The sequence below is a fragment of the Anguilla rostrata genome, chromosome 8 (genome assembly GCF_018555375.3).
Source record: "Anguilla rostrata isolate EN2019 chromosome 8, ASM1855537v3, whole genome shotgun sequence".
Taxonomy (NCBI): Eukaryota; Metazoa; Chordata; class Actinopteri; order Anguilliformes; family Anguillidae; genus Anguilla; species Anguilla rostrata.
Window position 1 is genome coordinate 14,971,550 of NC_057940.1, and position 20,242 is coordinate 14,991,791.

The 20,242-nt window shown below is 40.2% G+C and overlaps 3 protein-coding genes across 13 annotated transcripts; 1 reads left to right on the forward strand and 2 right to left on the reverse strand.

The window, feature by feature from the left end:
- Positions 1-4,132: 4,132 nt before the first annotated feature.
- On the reverse strand, positions 4,133-6,286 carry LOC135260908 (forkhead box C1-A-like). The gene has a single exon (XM_064346625.1). The coding sequence runs from the start codon at positions 6,014-6,016 to the stop codon at positions 4,589-4,591; it is 1,428 nt and encodes a 475-aa protein (XP_064202695.1). The 5' UTR covers positions 6,017-6,286; the 3' UTR covers positions 4,133-4,588.
- Positions 6,287-9,652: 3,366 nt separating this feature from the next.
- On the reverse strand, positions 9,653-17,822 carry LOC135260910 (enoyl-CoA delta isomerase 2-like). 8 transcript variants are annotated; one of them, XM_064346632.1, is made up of 8 exons: positions 17,692-17,822; positions 13,459-13,596; positions 12,947-13,016; positions 12,474-12,564; positions 12,251-12,371; positions 11,647-11,736; positions 10,761-10,904; positions 9,653-10,446 (listed from the first exon to the last, which is right to left on the reverse strand). In XM_064346632.1, the coding sequence occupies exons 2-8, from the start codon at positions 13,570-13,572 to the stop codon at positions 10,291-10,293; spliced, it is 786 nt and encodes a 261-aa protein (XP_064202702.1). In that variant the 5' UTR covers positions 13,573-13,596; positions 17,692-17,822; the 3' UTR covers positions 9,653-10,290. The 8 variants fall into 8 exon arrangements, with proteins under 8 accessions (XP_064202702.1, XP_064202697.1, XP_064202703.1 ...); XM_064346627.1 differs by lacking the exon at positions 17,692-17,822 and adding an exon at positions 15,336-15,459; XM_064346633.1 differs by lacking the exon at positions 17,692-17,822 and adding an exon at positions 15,075-15,297.
- On the forward strand, positions 15,438-20,075 carry LOC135260913 (lipid transferase CIDEA-like). Of its 4 annotated transcripts, none has more exons than XM_064346635.1 (5): positions 15,438-15,605; positions 17,892-17,960; positions 18,361-18,513; positions 18,826-18,998; positions 19,489-20,075. In XM_064346635.1, the coding sequence occupies exons 1-5, from the start codon at positions 15,438-15,440 to the stop codon at positions 19,634-19,636; spliced, it is 711 nt and encodes a 236-aa protein (XP_064202705.1). In that variant the 3' UTR covers positions 19,637-20,075. The 4 variants fall into 4 exon arrangements, with proteins under 4 accessions (XP_064202705.1, XP_064202707.1, XP_064202708.1 ...); XM_064346637.1 differs by having other exon boundaries at positions 18,826-18,971; XM_064346638.1 differs by lacking the exon at positions 15,438-15,605 and adding an exon at positions 17,317-17,453 and having other exon boundaries at positions 17,822-17,960.
- Positions 20,076-20,242: the final 167 nt, after the last annotated feature.

Sequence of the window (20,242 nt, forward strand, 5' to 3'; positions counted from 1 at the left end):
GATATGTCGATATCGCGTTTTTTTCTTTCTTTCTTTTGAACAACGTAATGTCATTTTAATGCTTGGCCTTTTCCTCCCAATATGGTACGATTCTCGGCTTTTAAATAATGATGAAGACGTCTAAATTAAATTGTGGAACTGCATAAATTTGTGACAGTATGCTCTTGTTCCCCACGCCCTTGTATTCACATATTCCTTTGGATATTTATAGACTACAACCATGTAGAATTAGCCTATGAATTATTCAATTTAAATGTTCCATTTAATTAGGAGATCACTAATGACTGAAGGACACACAATTAACCCTAACGCTGTTGTGTTTGGAATAACACAGAAAACCGCTTCACCCATCAAAAAAAATTCACCCGGGTCTTTACGCTTCATAACTGATATATGTTCAAATGACTTGCTCACTCTTGGTTTCTGTGAAATAAATAAACACATAAATAAATGTAAAAAATAAATAAATAAATAAAAATCTGCTATTTATGCAGGTACAAAACATTCCGCGAAATAACATTCCGAAATAATGTATTTTGGAGTAGACTGTGAGGTCTCATCACCTTTCTCCAGCAGTATGTTGATACTGCTTGTACCGGCTGACGTCCGCCCCGTTGACCCCCGTCTCATTCTCGGTCTTTTCAGTCTCAGGAAAAATGATTGCACGCTCTGATTGAATTTTATTCCTTCCTGACCTGGCCCACTCTTGAGAGTGTCATTAATCTTGGGCAAACACGTTTGTTTATTACTTGGGAAAGAATCTGATGGGTCTCTTATGAGTCTGATTGCGCTTCTTTGTGTGCGAAAGGGCCTTCGGGAAAGTGCATTCCATTGCGAAAATTCAGACGACTCAGCTGACTGTACGAATGCTAAATAGTCCAGCGAACTGAGGCAATTCATTTCAAATTTTGAACAATTCTTAATTGGTTGCTATTTTTTTATTGTGGCAGTTTACAGTAGGATTTTTGTAATAGTCTTTCTGCTTCTGTCTAAATTATAATGAGTATTAAAAACACTGAATGCCTGAGCATCAAAAACAGCATTTTCTTTGTCAATTACTAAGCGCGACGCAGAGGGGACATGAACACAATTTATCCTTTACCAGTGAATTAAACTCAGATAGCTACTCTTGGTATAAATTAAACTGATTACTTTTTTCGGGGGCGAGGGTGTTGCGGGAGGAAAAGCACTTCAAAATTTGCTTAAATTTGTTAATGGTGAATCGATGTAAAATATTTTGAAATAAAATGCCCTCCTTTTTACAGTTATTTCTAAACGCGACGATGTGAGTTAAAAGAGACACATATGCTACTACCCCTGCATGTGTAGACGACTGCATGTCTACATTTTGGGGTGCGATGTAATCCTGCTTCTAGTTTTGCAGCAGGTAACCTTTTTTTTTTTTTTTTTTTTAATGTTCACTTTAATAAAATTATAGGTCGACTATTATGCTTCTGGTAATATAATTCAGTCTCTTCACAATACTATTAACATAACAATTTTGTCATTTACATAATAAGCAAGCTCTAAATACTTAACCTTTTCCTATCAGCAACTATATTAATCATACCAATGAGAACCAGACCTTTATTATTACTACGACATGTTAAGAATTATAAACGCGCAGGCCGACGTACATAAGTATGCCATATTGCAAAAAAGATCTAAATTAAAACATAACCTCAATTGGGGGAAAAAATGCCCAAACTATGCATTCCATAGTAAAAGTTTCTGCTCTTTGGAAATTACTATTTAGAGATTACATTTTTTTAATGGAAAATTCTAATATAGGCTAATATTATTTAACAAGCTACTTATTTTTAAAAGTAGTGACCTATTAGCGTATCGAATAGGGGTTAATCTGAAGGGTCCATATTTACCTATTATTTTGGTTTCGGTTTCCGGAGAACGTATTTGCCATCCAATTTGAATTTCTCACGTCATGCATATTAAATAACTGTTCAGACTACACTGTACTTCACAAAGACAGGCAACCTGCAACAGTTGATTAAAACTGCAATGATGTTAAAATATGTTGCTATGAAATCAGGAGCTACGTTATAAGGGGTAACAACAAAGCACAGCTGTATAAAATCCAGGCGAGAAAAATCCGTGCACAGCCTGTATGTACAACTTGTAGGCTGTATATATTATAGCCTACAAGTTATTTTTGTTACCACTAAAGTCGTGCATCAAATACATCGTTGGTGCACTAAAGCATTGCAACAGATGTGGTAAAATATAATGTCGGTCAATTGCAATTGCACTTGACAACAGAAGAAATATGTCCTTCCATTTGTCCAGTTAAAGAACAGATGTCAAAAAGAGGCCAAGATGCAAGTCGCTCTGGAGATTGGTTTTTGGCAGAATTTGCAGGGTTGTTGTCGCTTTGTGCTTGGGTTCCAAACCAGACCGAGCAAAGGAATGACAACTTAGCCTATAGGTGTGCGTTTTAAGTAATCAGTGTTTGCCTATCTGAATCATGTGTTTGCTTTTACAAGCTTTTGTCATTTATAGCGCAGACTTCAACAAGCCACAATATTTTAGAATAGTTTAAATAATTGCATTATTATTATTATTATTATTATTATTATTATTATTACGTAACTGTGTGTATTTTGTGTGCGCCTCACCTGTATATGCGTGGATGCGCAACATTTACTTATTTATATTATCTTCGAAATAGATTCTTACTATCCGCTGAGGTACCTCTTCTCATACAGTGGCATGAACTACGGAAGGGAGTGTGCCTACGAACACACGCAGGCATTCAGAGGCACATTTAAACAGACGAAGGAACAGTTAAAATGTCAAGGAGGCCTCGGGTCAAGACGATGACAGACTGGGCATTTCTGAGAGGCATGGAAAACATAGATACGAAACGCAGAATGCCCCATACAGCAGTGCAAACAAGACCACCTTAAATGACTGTCTATTTGCAAAACAGAAAACAAGTAAATGAGTTATGTGAACTTATTTGACATTGCAGTAAACGCGCCACCAGTTCGTTCAATTTCTGAAGAAATAGCCCTCCATTCCAAGCCAAGTACACTTTGTGCTGAGGTTGGCTTCTTACAGTGAGACTAAGGGGAAGCCGACTATAAAGAAACTATTATTTGTTAAAAATAAATAAATAAATAAATAAAAATTAAGTTACCTGTATACGAAAAACATAACGATAACAATTTCACAATTTAAGTTGTAACTATTATAAGAAAAACTAAATATTAATATTAATTGAAGGAATTAACCTATTGTGTAGGTAGTATGAAAGTACATTTAATTTTCTATGGTTCGCTTTAGCTAAAATGCTTGGTTTGCTGGATTAGGTCGTCTCACATAGAATTATAATCCCCACGGTACTTCAGATATTTAAGGTTAAATAAAATCTAAGGGTTAACAACTATGCATGTGTAGCAAACGTGACATTAGCCACGTATGTTACCCGCATTTGGAAATACTCATTAAAGTTAAACACCGTTTCTATTTATGGTTTCAAATTACAATAAAACCGACTGCCAAAGTTTTGCATAAGCCTTGCTCATCCTTGTTAAGAGCATTTGCCAAATAAATGATGACTTATTAAAATATGTTGGTCGTGGGAAAAAAAAGAAACATGTTTAATGTGAAAGCAAGCGGTCGCCATTCACAGACAGAAATGGGGTGTCACTTGTCGTTGTTTTCATTGTTTTATACAGGCCGTAGCCTAAACGGTAGACTATATATTATATATATACCACACAGGCTACAGCCTGCAGTCTACTTGCCTAAAGAGATTGTTAAAAGTATTATTTGTGCCAGATATCTATAGAAGTAGCCTCCTAAAAATAAGTAGTTCTAGTAGAAAAGAAAGCACCGAAACGCTTTGCGCAAAAGAAATGTAGGCCACGAATGAAACACGATTTAAGTTTTTTGAGTTGAATACTAGCTGGGCCAGGGATTCAAATATGCACACGACTAAAGCCTAAGGCGTTTATACGTTTCATTTATTACCTACAAATGTTCGATCAGTAAGCCAGGCAACCAAAATAAGGCTTTTATGATAAATATTCTCAATTTTACGCTCGTAATTTTTCCAACTCCCACAACACATATCATGCACGTTGACAATAATCTAAAAAATCAGGCGTAGTTTTAACTGAAATAAAATGGGAATTTATTAAACAAACAATGCAATGCCTTCAGAATATTTTCAACAAAAGGAGAAGATTGATACGGCGATATACAGGTTCCATTTTTTATAGTGGAACATTTCTGAACACTTTAGGAAGTTCAATTTAAAAACACTTTGTTGGTGTTTGGTCCTCAGTATCCAACTTCATATTTGGAAATAAATTACTATATGCAATTTACATTTAATAGAGAGTCCGTGAAAGATTGATATATGGTTTTAACATCATTTTTTTAAAACATCAAGATGAAACTTACGTGTTATCTGGATCAACACTGCCCTTAAAAACCAAGATTAGGTTTTCTGTCTCTCGGTAGGATTTCAAGTCCATTTATGGGGCAATAGACGACAAAAAATCTTTGGGCTTATTTAATTTTTAAATGTAACAAAAATTATTCACAGATGACATTGTTTTGGTCAGAATTTGCTGCAGTCATAAACAAAAGCCCCGGATGTGCGGTAAATGGATTGGCTCGAGGGAAAGGACATTTGACAACTGTTATTCCCGTTCACAGGAGAATTATTCAAGCCAATTCGCTGGGATTCAAACATTTCTCGGACGGAGTGAAAGTTCTGTTGCTGCGCGGGGTATGCGCCACCAAGATGGCTTAGATCACCAGTTTGGTTTAGGTACCAAGAAGCAAGCCGTCCCTGATGAGGGTGGTGACCGTCCTGGCCGGAACTTAGATTGCCGTGGGTCAGTGAAGAAGTTGTGGTAGTGATGGAGTAATCGGGCAACGTTTCGTCAACTGTGGTAGTCGGTCCCAGGTGACCAGATCGATCCCCAGCATACAAACTCATGGCTTGCATATTACAATGGTACGTCGCGTTCGAGCTCGTGGAAATGGCATTTTGGTTACAGGGCGAGCTGTAGACGGAAGTTTGGTTTGCATAGTTAAGCGACAAAGAAGGGGTTATACCTGTCCTGGAAGACGGCACGAGTGTGGAACTTAGCTCCGTCGCAACCTGGGGGGACCCCCGAAGCGATGTCATAATGTTGTCCACACTGAATCCTTGAGCAGAGGCTTGGCCGTGGTGGTGATGCTCGGAGCTCTCCAGATTTATGGATCGGTTAGACGGGATACTATGTGGACTTCCAGTGGACATGCTGCTGCTGCTGCTGTCCGGACTCTCAATTTTTGGCACAGCGCTCAGGGTAGGCGAAACGGCCTGCGGAGGAGTCGCAGTCCCGTTCTCGGTCTTTATGTCCTGAATCCTGACCGGCTGTGAGCCCTGCGTGAGCTGCTCCTGTTCCCGACCAGGCTGCCTCGTGGACGGCGTCTCCTTAGTAGTTCTTTCCTCCTTCTCTTTAAGGGCGTCCTTCTTTTTGAACCGCCGCCTCCTTCTCAAAAAGCTGCCGTTCTCAAACATATTGTACGAGTCCGGGTCCAGAGTCCAGTAGCTGCCCTTGCCGGGCTTCTTGTCATCCCGGGGAACCTTGACGAAACACTCGTTGAGGGATAAGTTGTGCCTGATGCTGTTTTGCCAGCCCTGTTTATTATCTCGGTAAAAGGGAAACCGTTCCATGATGAACTGATAAATCCCGTTGAGGGTCACCTTCTTGTCTGGCGAGTTTTGGATAGCCATGGTGATTAGAGCGATGTAACTGTATGGTGGCTTCACCATATCTTTCGGCTGAGGCTGCGGATTGTACGGCCCGTACGCTCGAGCCATGCTGGAGGGGTACTGGTCGTGGGGTGCATGCGTGTACATGCTCATTGGTGCCGGCATCCCAGCGTACCCTCCACCAGCGGTTCTGTAGTAACTCTGGTCGCTACTTATATAGGGCACGACGCCCAGCGAGTTCGGGCTGGAGACGGAATAGCGCGCCTGCATTTCGCCCATCCACAGTTCCAAGCTCTCCCTGGCAAGCGAACTTTCCCAAGTCTGTAGCGTTATAACTCCACTTTTCTCCAAAGGTTTAATTTTACATTCAAACCACGGCTCCGGTTCTGACACTGAAACCAAAACTGGAAGGAAAGATAGTCTTAGGTCTCAGATTTGAGCGACTGCCGACTCATTCAGCAGGAACAGCGTAGAAAAACTTCTGAACTTGGACCATCCGTCACGAGAGAGGACTCTTTTCACGCAGTTAAACTTTTTCCTTTTTGCTACTTGGAAAGCTCCTCCCAAAACGCATTCTGGCATCCAATCAGAGACCGTCGTCTGGAGAAGCTGCAGCTATGCCTTTTCACTTCTGGCCACACACACTTCAGCGGGGGAAAAAAAGTTTAGAAGAGGTGTAGCCAACTCCCTGCCCATTTCAGCAAGCTAACAGATGACTAAAAGAGGAGCACGGTCCAGCGTATAGAAACAGATCATGAATAAGAACGTATAAGCAATTTTTGTTTTTAATTAGGCCAAATACACGACTATGATAGTCGATAATCAATGCATGTCTGTAAGCGCTTCTCTTAGTAACCTACAGCCTATTTTATAGTAGCCTATTTAAGCCTATGATAAAAACTGGAATTATTCAAACAATTAAAAAGGTTGAATTTAAAATAAATGAGTATCGTCCAAAAATGTAATAGGCCTACTGATTGACTGTGAAATCGACATATTTAGCCCAAATATTGTAATGATCGGGAAACTGAATGCTTAGTTTAGTTTGAGTATTAAAATAATATAAACTTTGTTCATAAATAAAAGTGTGGAATGATAAGATTTGATAGTTATAGCACTTTTTAATACGAAATAAAGTGAACGTGGGATAATAAAGCGTGTGTTTACTTCCTGCAGTTTGGATCCGTAATTAAGGGTTTATTAATATTAGCCGTTACTTAAAGGTTCCAATCAACGCCTGGTGGGATCAAAGCACCCAGCGGGTCTCTCACCTCCGAAACCAGGGAGGAGTAAACAACTTAATTAGTGCAAAATTAAACTAATTTTCAACGAAAAGGAGACTAAGCGTGAGAAACTGCATGGGTGTTCGAATGAGATTTAGCTACGTTAAAAACCAAACGGACGCCACCGACACCTAATAAGGCATTATTTGTGAAGGCGTAAATGCACATTAAATGCAAGTTAGCTACCTTTTGCACAATTAGATGGCGGTCGTGGGCTTTGCATCAATTAGGCTAGCCTAATTAATATGCCCTATTTAAAATCAATCGGGTAAATATATAAAGCATATTAATACATGTAATAGCTACTGCCTATAGGCTAAAATAGATCATATCAAATAACCATATATCAAATGTAGCTGAATCTGCAACTCAGATTGAGAAAGTTGTGCACAATATAAACGGATTTAAAGGTCTTATTTCCTAAAATGTGAAATACACTTAATTTCATTTTTATTTTTATTTTGAAAAGCATAGCGTTAAACTATCCCACATCGTTATTTTCTGAAAATATTATTTTTACAGTATAGCCTATTGCAACACAAGTCAATATATTTAGTGAACAGTCGGCTAGAATGTTAAATAGATAAGAATGATCAGGGCTTCGAGAAAATTAAGCAGAAAAGCACAAACAAGAATTTTTAACGGGGTCGATGGGGCGCAGAGACATTTTACAAGGATATTGTATAATTTACAGCTGAAGATCATACTAATTTATGAGAGCGCACTGTTAATTTGGTTTGACAGTCGGAGAGTGGAGTCTGGACAATGAAATTCATCTCTGAATGACGGTGCGGAATGGTGACCTGGCATTAATATCTTTACAATCCCCAACAGATCGACCTAATTAAGAGGCCGTGGACCCTAGTTGTCCTTCGCGGGTTTCCCCTTTCGGGGACCCAGGCGTGAACTTTCCCTCTGCCCCCGGGCTGTTTACACAATTCAGAACTCCACTTTTACTTGACCTTACGCCTTTGCCATAGTTTACCAGTTCATCGCAATTAATGGTGTTACCGTTATCGTTGTTGCCACGAGAATAATACTATAATAGCTATTATTATTATTATTATTATTATTATTATGCTCAGTGTAAAATAAACAATGATGTATTTAAGAATACATTTGCATTTCACAACTTTGGACTCCGTAAGCATTGACGAGTTGATATTACACCTAACAATAAATACATTCTAATAAAATAAGTATTTGCTTTTTGTCCCAACAAAATTCCAAATACCTTCCACTTTTTATTGAGCCTACGCCATGCAAAACGGTTACGTATCAATGCTTTGCCACTTTCTGATTAGGTAAATTTGTGTACAGCGTACCCGACTATCATCTAGCCCACATCGATGCAGCGATTGAAGGCCTACGTAAAAACTCTTTAAAAAACCAAAAAACCTTGGATTTGATGTAGGCTTACGGTTTGTTTATTTTTTTGGGCCATTTCGTCACTTTGGTCAGCTTTCGTTACGTAATTCAGGATAATAATTCAGGAATAGTCAGTAAATCACAACAAATTTGAGACCAAAAATGTAAATTGGTTGTGTGATGACACTCCTTATTGCCCAGCCAATTGATAATACTTGGTGCACTATCTTGTTTTTTTTTTTAAGGGCTTCTTATTATAATTATTATTATTATTATTACCATTATTATTATTATTATTATTATTATTATTTCATTAAGACTAACGTATGATATTAACTGAAATAGACTATTGCATTCCGAAAACAAAAATTCTGAAAGAAAGCAAGCAAGAAATAAAGCAAGCATGCAATACAGCGCGAAATAAGTTGCACACAACCTTGATATTCCCCGATGAGAAGCCTGTGCAGGCTACCGTTGTTTTGAGAGGACCGAAACTGTCGTCCACCTGCCAAGGAAGAAACTTTCCTCGTGAACTTAGCTCCCTCTCCTGGAGAGTTAAAGCAACAACAAAAAAAATAATCTCACATTTGAGGTATGGTGCAAAGTTGTGCATGGAACGTTATCAGAACACGCCCTCCTTGTCCACGCTCAGCGTTCCCGTTACTAATATTTCGAATAGGCCGTGTCGCGGCCTGCAGACATGTGGCACTAAACGTGGATGGTGGTCATCCTGAGTAATGCTAATGAAGTCTCAAACCGTTTGTCATTGTCATTGTCGTTGCTTGTCAAACCTCCAATATTTACCGACATTGCTCGTGAAATCCTTTTGTAACATGAGGTATCAAATACCTACACACACCGATCAGCCTCAACATTAAAACCACCTGCATCTTTCTGCTTTTTTCTGATTGTGTTGTGGCTTGTTGTGGCTGATCGGTGTATATAATCTAGAGGCTGCATTTATTTATTTTTGATAGGTCAATTGTTGGTCAAATGTTTGCTTGGTTTGAATGCCATTGGTTTGAAACGTTTGGATAACTGTTTTCACACTGAACATGTTCTTACTCTTAATTTCAATGACATTAAATTATATTAATAAAGAAATTTGGACTGCTTTTGGATATTCTTATTATTTTACTACTACTACTACAACTACTACTACTTCTACTACTGTTATTCCTTTTCTTGTTCTTATTTTTCCTGATGATTACATTATCAGAAATGCCTTTAGTTCTCCCTATTGGTTAATATTCTCTTCAACAAATAACAGTTCAGATTTAATTTAATGTGTCATAAAAACATCTGTACAAAGCAGCCAATTACAGGGCACACAGATAACGTTTTTACTTAAGGATATGCACCTGATGCCATTTGAACCAATATATATTTCCAATCTTTCTTATTATACATGTAAACCCTAAATAACTGTTTTCTGCCTCTGAAAGTTGCATGACTACAAAATTTGGACTCTTAAAAGACTAAAAAAAAAGCATAGCAATGAAATATGAAGCCATGCCTGCCCCATTTCATTCTTAGCTGGCTAGCTATCCAACTACACTGTACTGCCAGATTCAAGTAGTTTGTTTACAATGAAACCACATAGGTTAGCTACCCAGTGCCAGATTCTCTTTCAGCTTTAGTGGATGGTTATGTAGCTGACTGGTTAACTAGCAAGCAAGCAACAGTTCAGACAGCATATCCTGCAAGGCATAAACTTAACAATGCATGTGTTAAAATATCAACGATCAAGTTGAATTAACAATAATTTTTCCAGAAGCTTCTGTACTGTAGTTATAGTCCCCTGTATGGGCTCGGGCTCAGGCAGCACTCGACCAGCTCTCAGTTCGCAGTTCTAGCTTGGTGAGCGGGCGTTCAGAGAGGCGCGTCCAGACGATCTGGCGGTCACAGCTTCGATTTGGCCTGGAGGAAGTGGATGACGGCATTCAGAGCCTCCTCCGAGTGCAGTCTTTCCTTCACCTGCTCGCACTCCCTGTCGTTAACACTGTGGAGCTTCTCCTTCTCCACGCTCCGGATGAGCCGTTTGGACAGGGCCAGTGACTGAGGGACAGACAGGTGGACAAACAAACGGAAAGACAGAGGAGTGCATGAGACAAAGGGGAGAGCTGAGACACCTACGGCACCCCACCCCTCCAGATTTAATCACATTACTTCACATACAATCATCACAGCGCACAGGTCTGACATGGCGCGATGTTTGCAGTTATCCCATGGACCATTTCCAGAGTCCAATATCAACCTCAACTCCCCTGTTCTTCCTAGCCCCGTCCTCTCCATTTTGCAAGGGCCACGCAACTCTCCACACACAATTCCCCGATTAAAAGTAAAGGAAGTAAAAGAGGAGCTTCGCCTACGTCTCTGGGCAGCTGAGCGTAGGCTTTCAGCCTCTCCCACACCTCCGTCTGGAACGTGCTGTCAGGGAAGACCTCAGTCACCAGTCCCTGCTGGCAGGCCTCCGTCGCCGACAGCTTCTTACCAAAAAGCAGCATCTCGCTGGCCTGTGAGACAGACAGACAGACAGACATATACCTAGGCGGGCATCCATTTGCAAATCACATTAGATTCATTTGGGAGATGCTCTTATCGAGAACAACTTACAATATAAGAGAGCATAACGGCATTCCCCGAGTTACGTGAATAATAGTAGTACAAAAACGTGGTTAACTATATTCTCAGACCAGCAAATGAAGATGAAACATCACTAAAGCACTAATGTGGGTTATGTATGCTAACCAAAAACCAAAATACAATTCCTCAATACATACAGATACCCTCCATATAAACAAGACATAAAAAAAATAAAATAAAAGCCTCTCGTAATACAAAACATAGGAGAGGACAGGGGTTGTGAAAGGAAAAGAGCCAAGATGTGGATCTGCAGTGTGCTTCATAAGATGGCCAATGATTTTGCAGTCCTGATAACCACAGGAAGATCACTCCACCACGAGGGGGCCAGTAACGTGAGAACGCATTTTTTACACTGTGAAAGCAGAGGCAATTTGTAGCATCACAAGATATCCTCCTCAACACATCCACTGCAGGCTCTCTTATCCTCTACTGATGTTGAGGAGGAATGCAAACATTTTGACAAAATAGTCAGGGTAAAAAAAAAAGATGAAGACTTGTTCAACAGTGTAATAACGGTGTTAAAGCTGAGCGAAGCAGCAGGGGGGAATGCTGGAGGTGACAGTGGTGGAGGACAGTTACATTACTCAGCTTAGGACAGGGCCTGGATCTTACCTTGGCTGGGCCCATGATTTTGGGAAAGAGGTAGGACGAGCACCCCTCCGGGCACAGTCCCAGCTTGACGAAAGGGGTATGGAAAGTCGCCTGTGGACATTGGAGGGCGAGGGGGACCATGGATAATAATACAGTCAGACCCAAAAACACTTCACACACTGCTGGGCTGATACAGACTTTTTACATTTCAGGTATTCAGTAGGTGTTATTCAGAGTGACATACACAAGCTTGTTATCTGTTTCATACAATCCTTTTCACACAGCTGGATATTTATACAGAAGCAATTCAGATCAACTACCTCACTAAAGGGTACAATGCCATCACTCCAGCTGGGAATTGAATCTACGAGCTGTGGTATAACCAGGAATTCATTTTGGGGATGGTGCTCTGAGGTGGGGGTTGGGAGGTGAAGTATTATACAGTAGATGACCCATTGGAACGGGGATAAATTACTCTTCAGGGTAGGATCAACATATTAATTAATTATTTTGGCTTTAGTTCAACCTTAAATTACATCTGCTAGGTAAACTATGAGAGACTCGGGACGCAAACCAGCCAAAACCCTACATGATCTGAATCCCCCACTAAAGTAAGTTTGCTCACCCTTTCGGTTGCATAGACCATGTCAACTAGTCCGAGCACTGTGACAGCTGCTCCAACTGCTGGACCATTCACCACAGCAATCAGGGGCTTCGGGAAGTCAATGAGCGCCCTCACAAAGTCCCTTTAAACAAAGAATCATGGGTAATGCAAATGAACCGCTCCTGCAGAGCCATCCACCACTGTCGCACATCAGCAGCTTCTTGCTTCCCCCGTCAATCATTACCTAAACATGTGATCCTTGTCCTCCTCGACCGAATCCTCCACAGATTTGAAGTTGGCCAAGTCATTGCCACTACAGTAGTAGTCACCAGTACCTTAGGGTGCACAGCAAAAACAAATTAAATCAAAGACACAGCCAGCCACGTGTGCGTGTGTGTTCCTTTGGAGGCTACTGGGGGCGTAATCACAGATGACATTTAGAGTTCGCCGCTTTCTCCCATGAAGAAGAGAATATAAAAATAGCAAATGACCACACGCCCGTTTTGTGACAAAATGAAAACGCAGAATAAATGGCTCATACCCCTTGAATATTTTTCTCCTAAAATTACAGCAAGCCTCCTTCTTAGTCAAGTTCTTAATCGCAAAGGTCAGCCGCCCTTCACTTTTAATCTTCAATATTGTGGCACTTTAAACTAAAAAACAGTAAACCAGTCAAATGGTCATGCAGACATAAAGGGAACGGTGCAGCAGCTTTACCGGTGAGCACAGCCATCACAGACTCGTCTTTGCCTGCAAGCTCCAGGGCCTTTACAATCTCATGGTACATCTAGAAGGGGAAGAGGAAACACAGAAAAAGAGAATAAAATGTATTTTTAGCAACTGCTGTTGGTATCTTTCACTGTTATAGAGATCAAAAGTAGTGTTTTGGGGCTGGTTGTAGAAATTCAATGACTATGGCTAGCTAATGTGCCCCGATTATTTTGCTATACGCCCTTTAAGTGGTTTCCCAGCTCAGCATTACCTGCTTTATTTCGAACAATGTAATCTTACATCTTCTACAATAATCAACGTTTCTAGTGTCACACACACATTTCTGTCAGCATTTATGCAAAACAAATGAGTCAAACAAATGCAGATTGAGAATCTGGTCTGGTCCTCTTATGCTCTGCTGAAGCTCCTCATCCACAACCCAGCACCTGATCGCTGTCAAAACAGCCGAGCTGGGTGGAGTAGGCAGCTGCAGCGCGAGGGCAGCCTGGTCGTCTTACCACAATCGAGATGGCATTCTTCCTATGAGGCCGGTTGTAGCGGATGGTGGTGATGTTGCTCTCGGTGGTGACCAGTAGCGTCTCAAACAAGCCACCAGCATTCCCCGCAGACATTGCTGGATCGTGGGCGTGCCCTGCCTGTGAAGGGATGGTTATTTTAGCCTGACATTTAACATCCTGACTCCCCAATACCCTTTTTTATATTGAACATAAATTTCATTACAGTTCTGAAAGCATTAGGGCTGCTCAATATTGATGCTCGGGAACAAGCTCTCAGTTATTATGGTACACAACACCACCCTGTGGTTCAATTGTGGTCCTGACATTGTGCTTAAAGTAAGAAAATACAACGATACTTCAAATAACCTCAAGAGGCTGTGTGTGTGTGGTACCAGACTATCCTTTTAAAAATTACGTTCACTCTCATTTTTGTTGCCATTTCTGTGGCTCCCCATAGCGTGCATCAGGAGAAGATTCAGTCTCCATCTCCTTGCTATCCATCGCTCAATCACAAATAATAACGCCGTAAGCAAACTGCTCTAGCAAACTACGATAGACAGAAAACAATGTAAACGTAAATGTTATTTTTATAACCCCTCCCCCCCTATGTTAGACAACTCACGAGACGAAACGTATTTAAGAAAATCTTTCCCCCCCTCAAACTTATTAGGCTAACATGTAGGTTTGGCACTATTTCATTTTATCTGAATTCTTACGATAATGAATTCTTCATTATCTACCAAATGGTTAGTTAGTGGCCAGGTGTACACGCCGTCACTAATTAGGAGGCTATTGATTCACCCTCCGTCTTTAGTTAAGCAATGAATCTCTTTTTATGCAGTTATTCGCATTACACCACAACAAGCATAATGTGAACACGGGACTTTTATTCTTCATGGCATGCATAGCTATTCCAGACATAATGTGGTTTAAGACGATAAATCCCTCTAAACACGAAAAGCACCTAATTAAGACAAAATAGCTTGTTAAAATTCTGGGATTGTAATGGTCGGAACTAAAACCAGATAGAGGGCAGCAAGGACCGAGTTTGAATACCACTGACCTAACGTTAGCTAGCTAGCTACTTATGGCTCTACGACAGCTAACTTTACTTTATTACAATTTCTTAAACGGGCATATACCGATTTTTCACAGTCTCTGGCATATACTTATTAACGTGAGATTGCATCGTTGGCTAGTGGGTTGGTACCATTATAAAACGGCCAGTTAAGACAAATGTACTATAATCTTTTTTAGCTTGCCACTCTGTAGGTAGATTTGTATAGCAGCACTGCTAATAAACTAACTTAGCTTGCTACATTGCTAGCTGATTTAGCAAGCTAACGAAAAGATCTCACTGCCTAACGCCGTCAGTCTAGTGTAGTAAAATGGACTCACCAGATTAACGATGTATAAAATAAATTATGACGTTAGATTCATTACAGAAGCACGATCAAGATTATATTAGCTGCCAGTGCTAACTAACTCAACTTTCAGCTGCCTGAAATTCGCCATTCACTGGTAGTGCATTAACAGGGTTGCCAGACCAAGCTGTAAACTACACTACAACTGTCGATCTACAAATGTCAAAACGGTTGCTTGCGTTCTGGAACTACAGCTTTCAGGAAGACTGCAGATGGGTACAGATTCTGGAGCAAAGCTGTTTATATACAGGTCTACAATCTAGCCTCAACTCGCAAGTAACGCAAATACAATATATGAAACAAAAAAGATCAACGTCGATTTGATCTTATAACACAACTGATCAGGCTTGCACGGAAGCAAACATGCACAACAATTTCAGCACATGAACGAATATGTTTATAACACGTTAATTTCTCAGTGCAAGTACACCCACTGCCCTATTTTTCACCTACGCGACAGAATGTCATGATAATTCCATTTGATTTCAACTTAAAAAAGGCAAATCTGGCTACCTTCCCTTTTACTAAAACTACGCAAGACATAGGCCTACGTTTATGCTGCCCTTCGGTTTGTTTGACTTCGGTCTAAAGTTTAAATACTACGTCTGCAAAGCCTGGTCCTGGTTTATTATTAAAGATAACAGCAGATCTCAAATTCAATCAAAATATAGGCTATGTTTGAAAAGTGAGTTCAGGAACCGAGTAGGAAGAAAAATCCATAAGGTAAGTGGTGCTGAAGTTGAAGAAAAGGTCAGATATATTTTCTTTGTGGAATTTATACGCTCCATCCGCAAGTAATTATTTTAAACCGAGAATAAGTGTTATTTACGGCAAGTCATGTTACTATAGCCTATTTTATGGGTTCACCAGTTTGTCTCCACCATGTGACCTGTGGGGAATTAAACTTGTATATCAATGGTTATCCTCCAGGGGTCCCCATAAACACAGCCAATTTGGATATTTCTAAAAACAATGAGCAAATCTAATTCTGGGGTGTCAGAAAGGAAAATGAACAAATGGATGGAAGGATGATTAAATGCTCCGAAAAGCATGCCTTTGAGCCAGCGGTCCTCACTCCTGGTCATAGAGAGCCACAGGGTCTGCTGGCTTTCATTGTTACTCAGAACTTGAGTAGCACAGCAATTGATCAGTTATAGCAGTTGATTACACAGTTAACTTAGCACCTGGTTTCTTGGGTCTGAATTGGTTACAGATATTAAGAAAAAAATAAAAAACCAAGAGAATCTGTGGCTCTCCAGCAATGGTATCCAATCCTATCCGAAAAAGGCCGGTGTGGCTGCACGTTTTTGTTTTAGCCCTGTACTAAGACACCTGATTCTACTTATTGAAGAACATGATTAGTTATTTAGTTGAATTATGAATTTATTTTATTAAATTTTTTGCACAAGTTAAATGTTATATAACGGCTCTTATTTTTAATGTGGGCATTTTCCCACTTATTCTAGCAATACCTATCATGTCCCACATTTAAAATATTGCAGCAGGTAGTTAGTAATTGTATAAGTCAGTCATCATCTGTCCTTAAATAGTGGCAATTACTTCAATTTAGATTATTGCAATGGTGCAAATGGGACAGTGGTTTCAGAAGGGACGTGACAAAGAGGCTATCCTGACCTCTAGCTGGCGGAGGACTGAATAGAATGCGAGAAAAACGGGAGAGAAATTGGTGGCCCTATATTTAGTATATATTTAGCATATTTAGTAGTATACTGAGCCTCTGAAATGTGACATTGCGAACAGGATACTCATACATAATATATAGCACAACTAATATTAAGCACAACCCCAGATAGCTTAATTACTTTTTTAGTCCGCCACCGTGCCCTTCTTCAAAGAACCACATTTTGTCATTATTAGCTACATAATCTACATCCTGTCCCAATACATTATGAACAAACATATAATTGTGTCATTACACCCCATATCGGTGGTTGCAGTAACTCTGAAATATCAAAATAACTGAAAGAAAATAGAAAAAGTAAATTGCATATACTGTAGCTGGAATAAAACTCGTCCTCATAGCATTCAGCTGTGTGTTGTTCACAGATCGGCTACTCAAAGGGTGTTCAGTATTTTACTGATCTGTTTATTTTTGCAACGGCCAAATACTTTTCCAGAATATGCTGAAATTTTCAACTCTTAAGTTTAGAAATATAAACGTTTGAAATTTTCACTTATGTTGATTAAAATGTATAAGGCTGTGTTAACGAAGTCAACGAAGCAATCGCGTTCTTGAATCGATTAGCCTACGGCCATGTCAGATTGGACAATTTCCCAATTCGTGAAAAATCGCTGCACTTGACTAATTGTAGCTACTTTAGAGTAACCAATAGTGTCGTCAGCACAAAGTTATTTAAAGGCATCGTAGCCTTTCTCTCCCATAGCCCATCCTGAAAAGTTTGACGAGGTGTTGACATTCTGTGGTAAGGCGACCAGGTCGCAGCCATTTCCAAAACTTTGCAGGAGTGGGCGAATTTGGCTGTTTAATTCGGACGCACCTCACTCCATCATGGAGTACGCAAAAATGATTGTTCCGGTATACGTTATGAGGTGAGTAGTGAACTCTAGTGTTAGGTTGCGCATTGCAATTAATCGAATGTCGCATCTACGCCTGCCCTATTATAAAGTTTGATCCACGCAGGGCACTAAAAACCATACTTCCAAGAGTGACTGTTTTGAAGAAAGATTTCACAGGAGCATCCTGTAGAAAAAGTTCTTTAAGAAAACGTAAACGTGTCAATTTCTGTTGAGAAACCAGTTAGAACAAATTCTGCTCAAACAAATTTACCTGCAATCGGCAACACTGCTTTCAAAATACCATCCGTCAATGTGGAATCATTGACTATTTGGCTGAGATTCCGAGATGATAACATGGGCAGCAATTCCTTGTGGACTGCAGTAATGGGTTTTACCTGCAGGAAAGTGTCATTGCTGAGCACTTCCCTCAGTCAGCGAGTCTTGCCCATGCCCTCACCCCGCCCTTTCAAGGTGTCCACAAACGACCGCTGTCAGAAGAAAGGTGTGATCGCTACCTCACTGGATGACCTCCTGGATAAAGTAAGTTTCACATGGAGGTACCACTGCATCATTAAACTTAAGTCACTAAAACTTCTAAAGAAATCACATCTTATTTATTTATTTTTAAATAATTGCCTAGAGATTAAGCTTTAATGTTCATCTTGGTTGTATAATCCCACTTAGAAGTCACTGCTCATTCAAATTTCAAATTAAATGGCTCATTTTTCAATTAATACTGTGCACTACTGGCATGTTTCTGATCAATACTTCAAGTATTGTGGCCATGCCATAATGCCACCCAATAGTAGTTTTCAAAGTAAGTTCTTGGTTTATTGTGGGTGTGTGTGGGGTGTGTTGGGGGAAATGGGCTGGCTCTTCAGCCTGATACTGACACCTGGACACTGTCCCACCTGGAGCTAATCGTTTTGACAACCCCTAGACTGCAAGTGCCTTCCTGCTGTCCTTCCAGTTCCTGACTCTGGTGCTGGAGTCGGATGGGACCACAGTGGACACAGAGGAGTTCTTCCAGTCCCTGCCTGCCAACACTCCATTCATTGTTCTGGAGAGGGGGCAGAGGTGGACCAAGGCACCGGTATGTGGGGGTGGAGGACTTGTAACTAATATTACTAATAATGATAATATGTTACTAATAATGATATGTAACGGTGGTGCTTATGACTGTAGTAACTATACACATTTGAGAAACAGATGCATATTCCTTGCATTTTAATTTACAGGAAATGGGTTGGGTTTTTTTTTTTTTTTTTTAAAGACTGATCGTCCATGTTTAATTCTTTGACCCTGCCTGCCTATGAACCTTTACTTATTCATGATTGTGTTTGTTTTAGTTTAGTTATTCAGTTTGCTTGTTCAGGTGCTCACAAAATACTTTCTCGTTATTTAGGATGACCAAGATTGCAAAAAACCTCGAAAGAATGGAATGGCAAAGCTGTCCTTTCACCTTTACAAACTGCATCCAAAGGACTTCCTTGGATGTCTGATAATCAAAGCTAGGCTGTGTGAGATGTACACACTGTCATATGACATCAGGTGTGTGGGTGTTAAGCAGATGCTAATGTGAGTACTGTTCATCTTTGGGCTTCAATGCAATAATGGGGAGATCACGTGGCTCTACAGAGCAGATTAGATGTTTGTCATTGGCCACAATTGTGGGTTCAGATTTAAGAACTACTTGTATCCATGAAGAAGCTTGTGATGTACTGGTTACTCAAGGAATCCATGGAAGTTCACCCTACCACTGTGGGACAAAGTCAGATGTGTTCCACAGCTGTAGATACAATTTTTCAAATTTAACTCATTTAGTCACCTGACTGAGCCACTCTGTCTACACGAGGCGCTTATTTTTAGCCAGCTTTGGTGAATGAGTTAAAGCTGAACCCCAAAACTGGTGAAGCTGCAAAAGGATGATGGATCTCAATCATAGCATTAAGTTATGAAGAGTAGTTTCAATTGGTTTAATTTAAAATGTAACCACTTGTGGTTGCTCTGCTTATGGTTTATCACCCATCTTTAGTTTCTTTGCCCTAATTTCTTACGTGTGTTTCAGGGCATTCCTACGCTGTCTGGCATATATGGTTAGTTTGACTGGTCATATGCTACAGTTTGGCTCTTCATACGTGCTCCAGTACATGGGTGAAGATGAATACCAGAGCAGCAACACACAACAACCCTTCTGCCTAGACTCAGCATCTTGACTGCAGAGCACTATGAAATGTCAGCCACAAGATGCTAACTGGCCAACAAAGGTGGCTGCAAATGAAGAGTGAAAGGTAGCACCTGCACTGAGATCTGTACTACAGTTAATGGATAACCCCCATGGTAGGCTGCCTTTTATCAGGTACTGTTCTTGGACCACAACAGACCATTCAGGAGCCAGACCACAACATAGCCTATTGTGTTCAGTTGGCACCCACCCTCCCCCTTCCCTCAAAGAAAGCCATTGTTCAGTTAGAAAAGATTTGTGTGTATATATAGCTTCCACAAAGGCTGTGTGTTTCAAATGCCCTTTAATTGTTTGGTCAACTATTGCAGAATGATTGTTATTAACATGTGAATCTATGCAATCGTTTGTTTTTATGTGCATTTGAGTTGTGGATGACAATCCTTAATAAAGCTTTTTTTTAAAAACCAAAATTGTGTGGCACATCTGCAGTCTAAGTGCTTTAACTCTGCACTGAAAAGAGGAATTGTATGTCTCTGGTAATTCTAAAGGCATAGACGTTGGCTCCCAACCAATTTTCCCACCTAAAGCTGGAATCACTTTCCCTGCTTTCCTGCCTATCCTTTCCTCCATTTGCCTT

Bases quoted from the DNA above. Each gene is read 5' to 3' on its own strand.
- LOC135260910 (XM_064346627.1), bottom strand. From the start codon at position 15,425: ATGTCTTGCGTAGTTTTAGTAAAAGGGAAGGTAGCCAGATTTGCCTTT. The intron at 11,737-12,250 runs GTGAGCAAACTT...CAATGTCCACAG, and splicing joins TGGTCTATGCAACCGAAAGG to GCGACTTTCCATACCCCTTT. The intron at 10,905-11,646 runs GTAAGATCCAGG...TCTGTCTCACAG, and splicing joins AAATCATGGGCCCAGCCAAG to GCCAGCGAGATGCTGCTTTT.
- LOC135260913 (XM_064346635.1), top strand. From the start codon at position 15,438: ATGCTGCCCTTCGGTTTGTTTGACTTCGGTCTAAAGTTTAAATACTAC. The intron at 15,606-17,891 runs GTAAGTGGTGCT...CGCCCTTTCAAG, and splicing joins TAGGAAGAAAAATCCATAAG to GTGTCCACAAACGACCGCTG. The intron at 18,999-19,488 runs GTGAGTACTGTT...CGTGTGTTTCAG, and splicing joins GGTGTTAAGCAGATGCTAAT to GGCATTCCTACGCTGTCTGG.
- LOC135260908 (XM_064346625.1), bottom strand. From the start codon at position 6,016: ATGGGCGAAATGCAGGCGCGCTATTCCGTCTCCAGCCCGAACTCGCTG.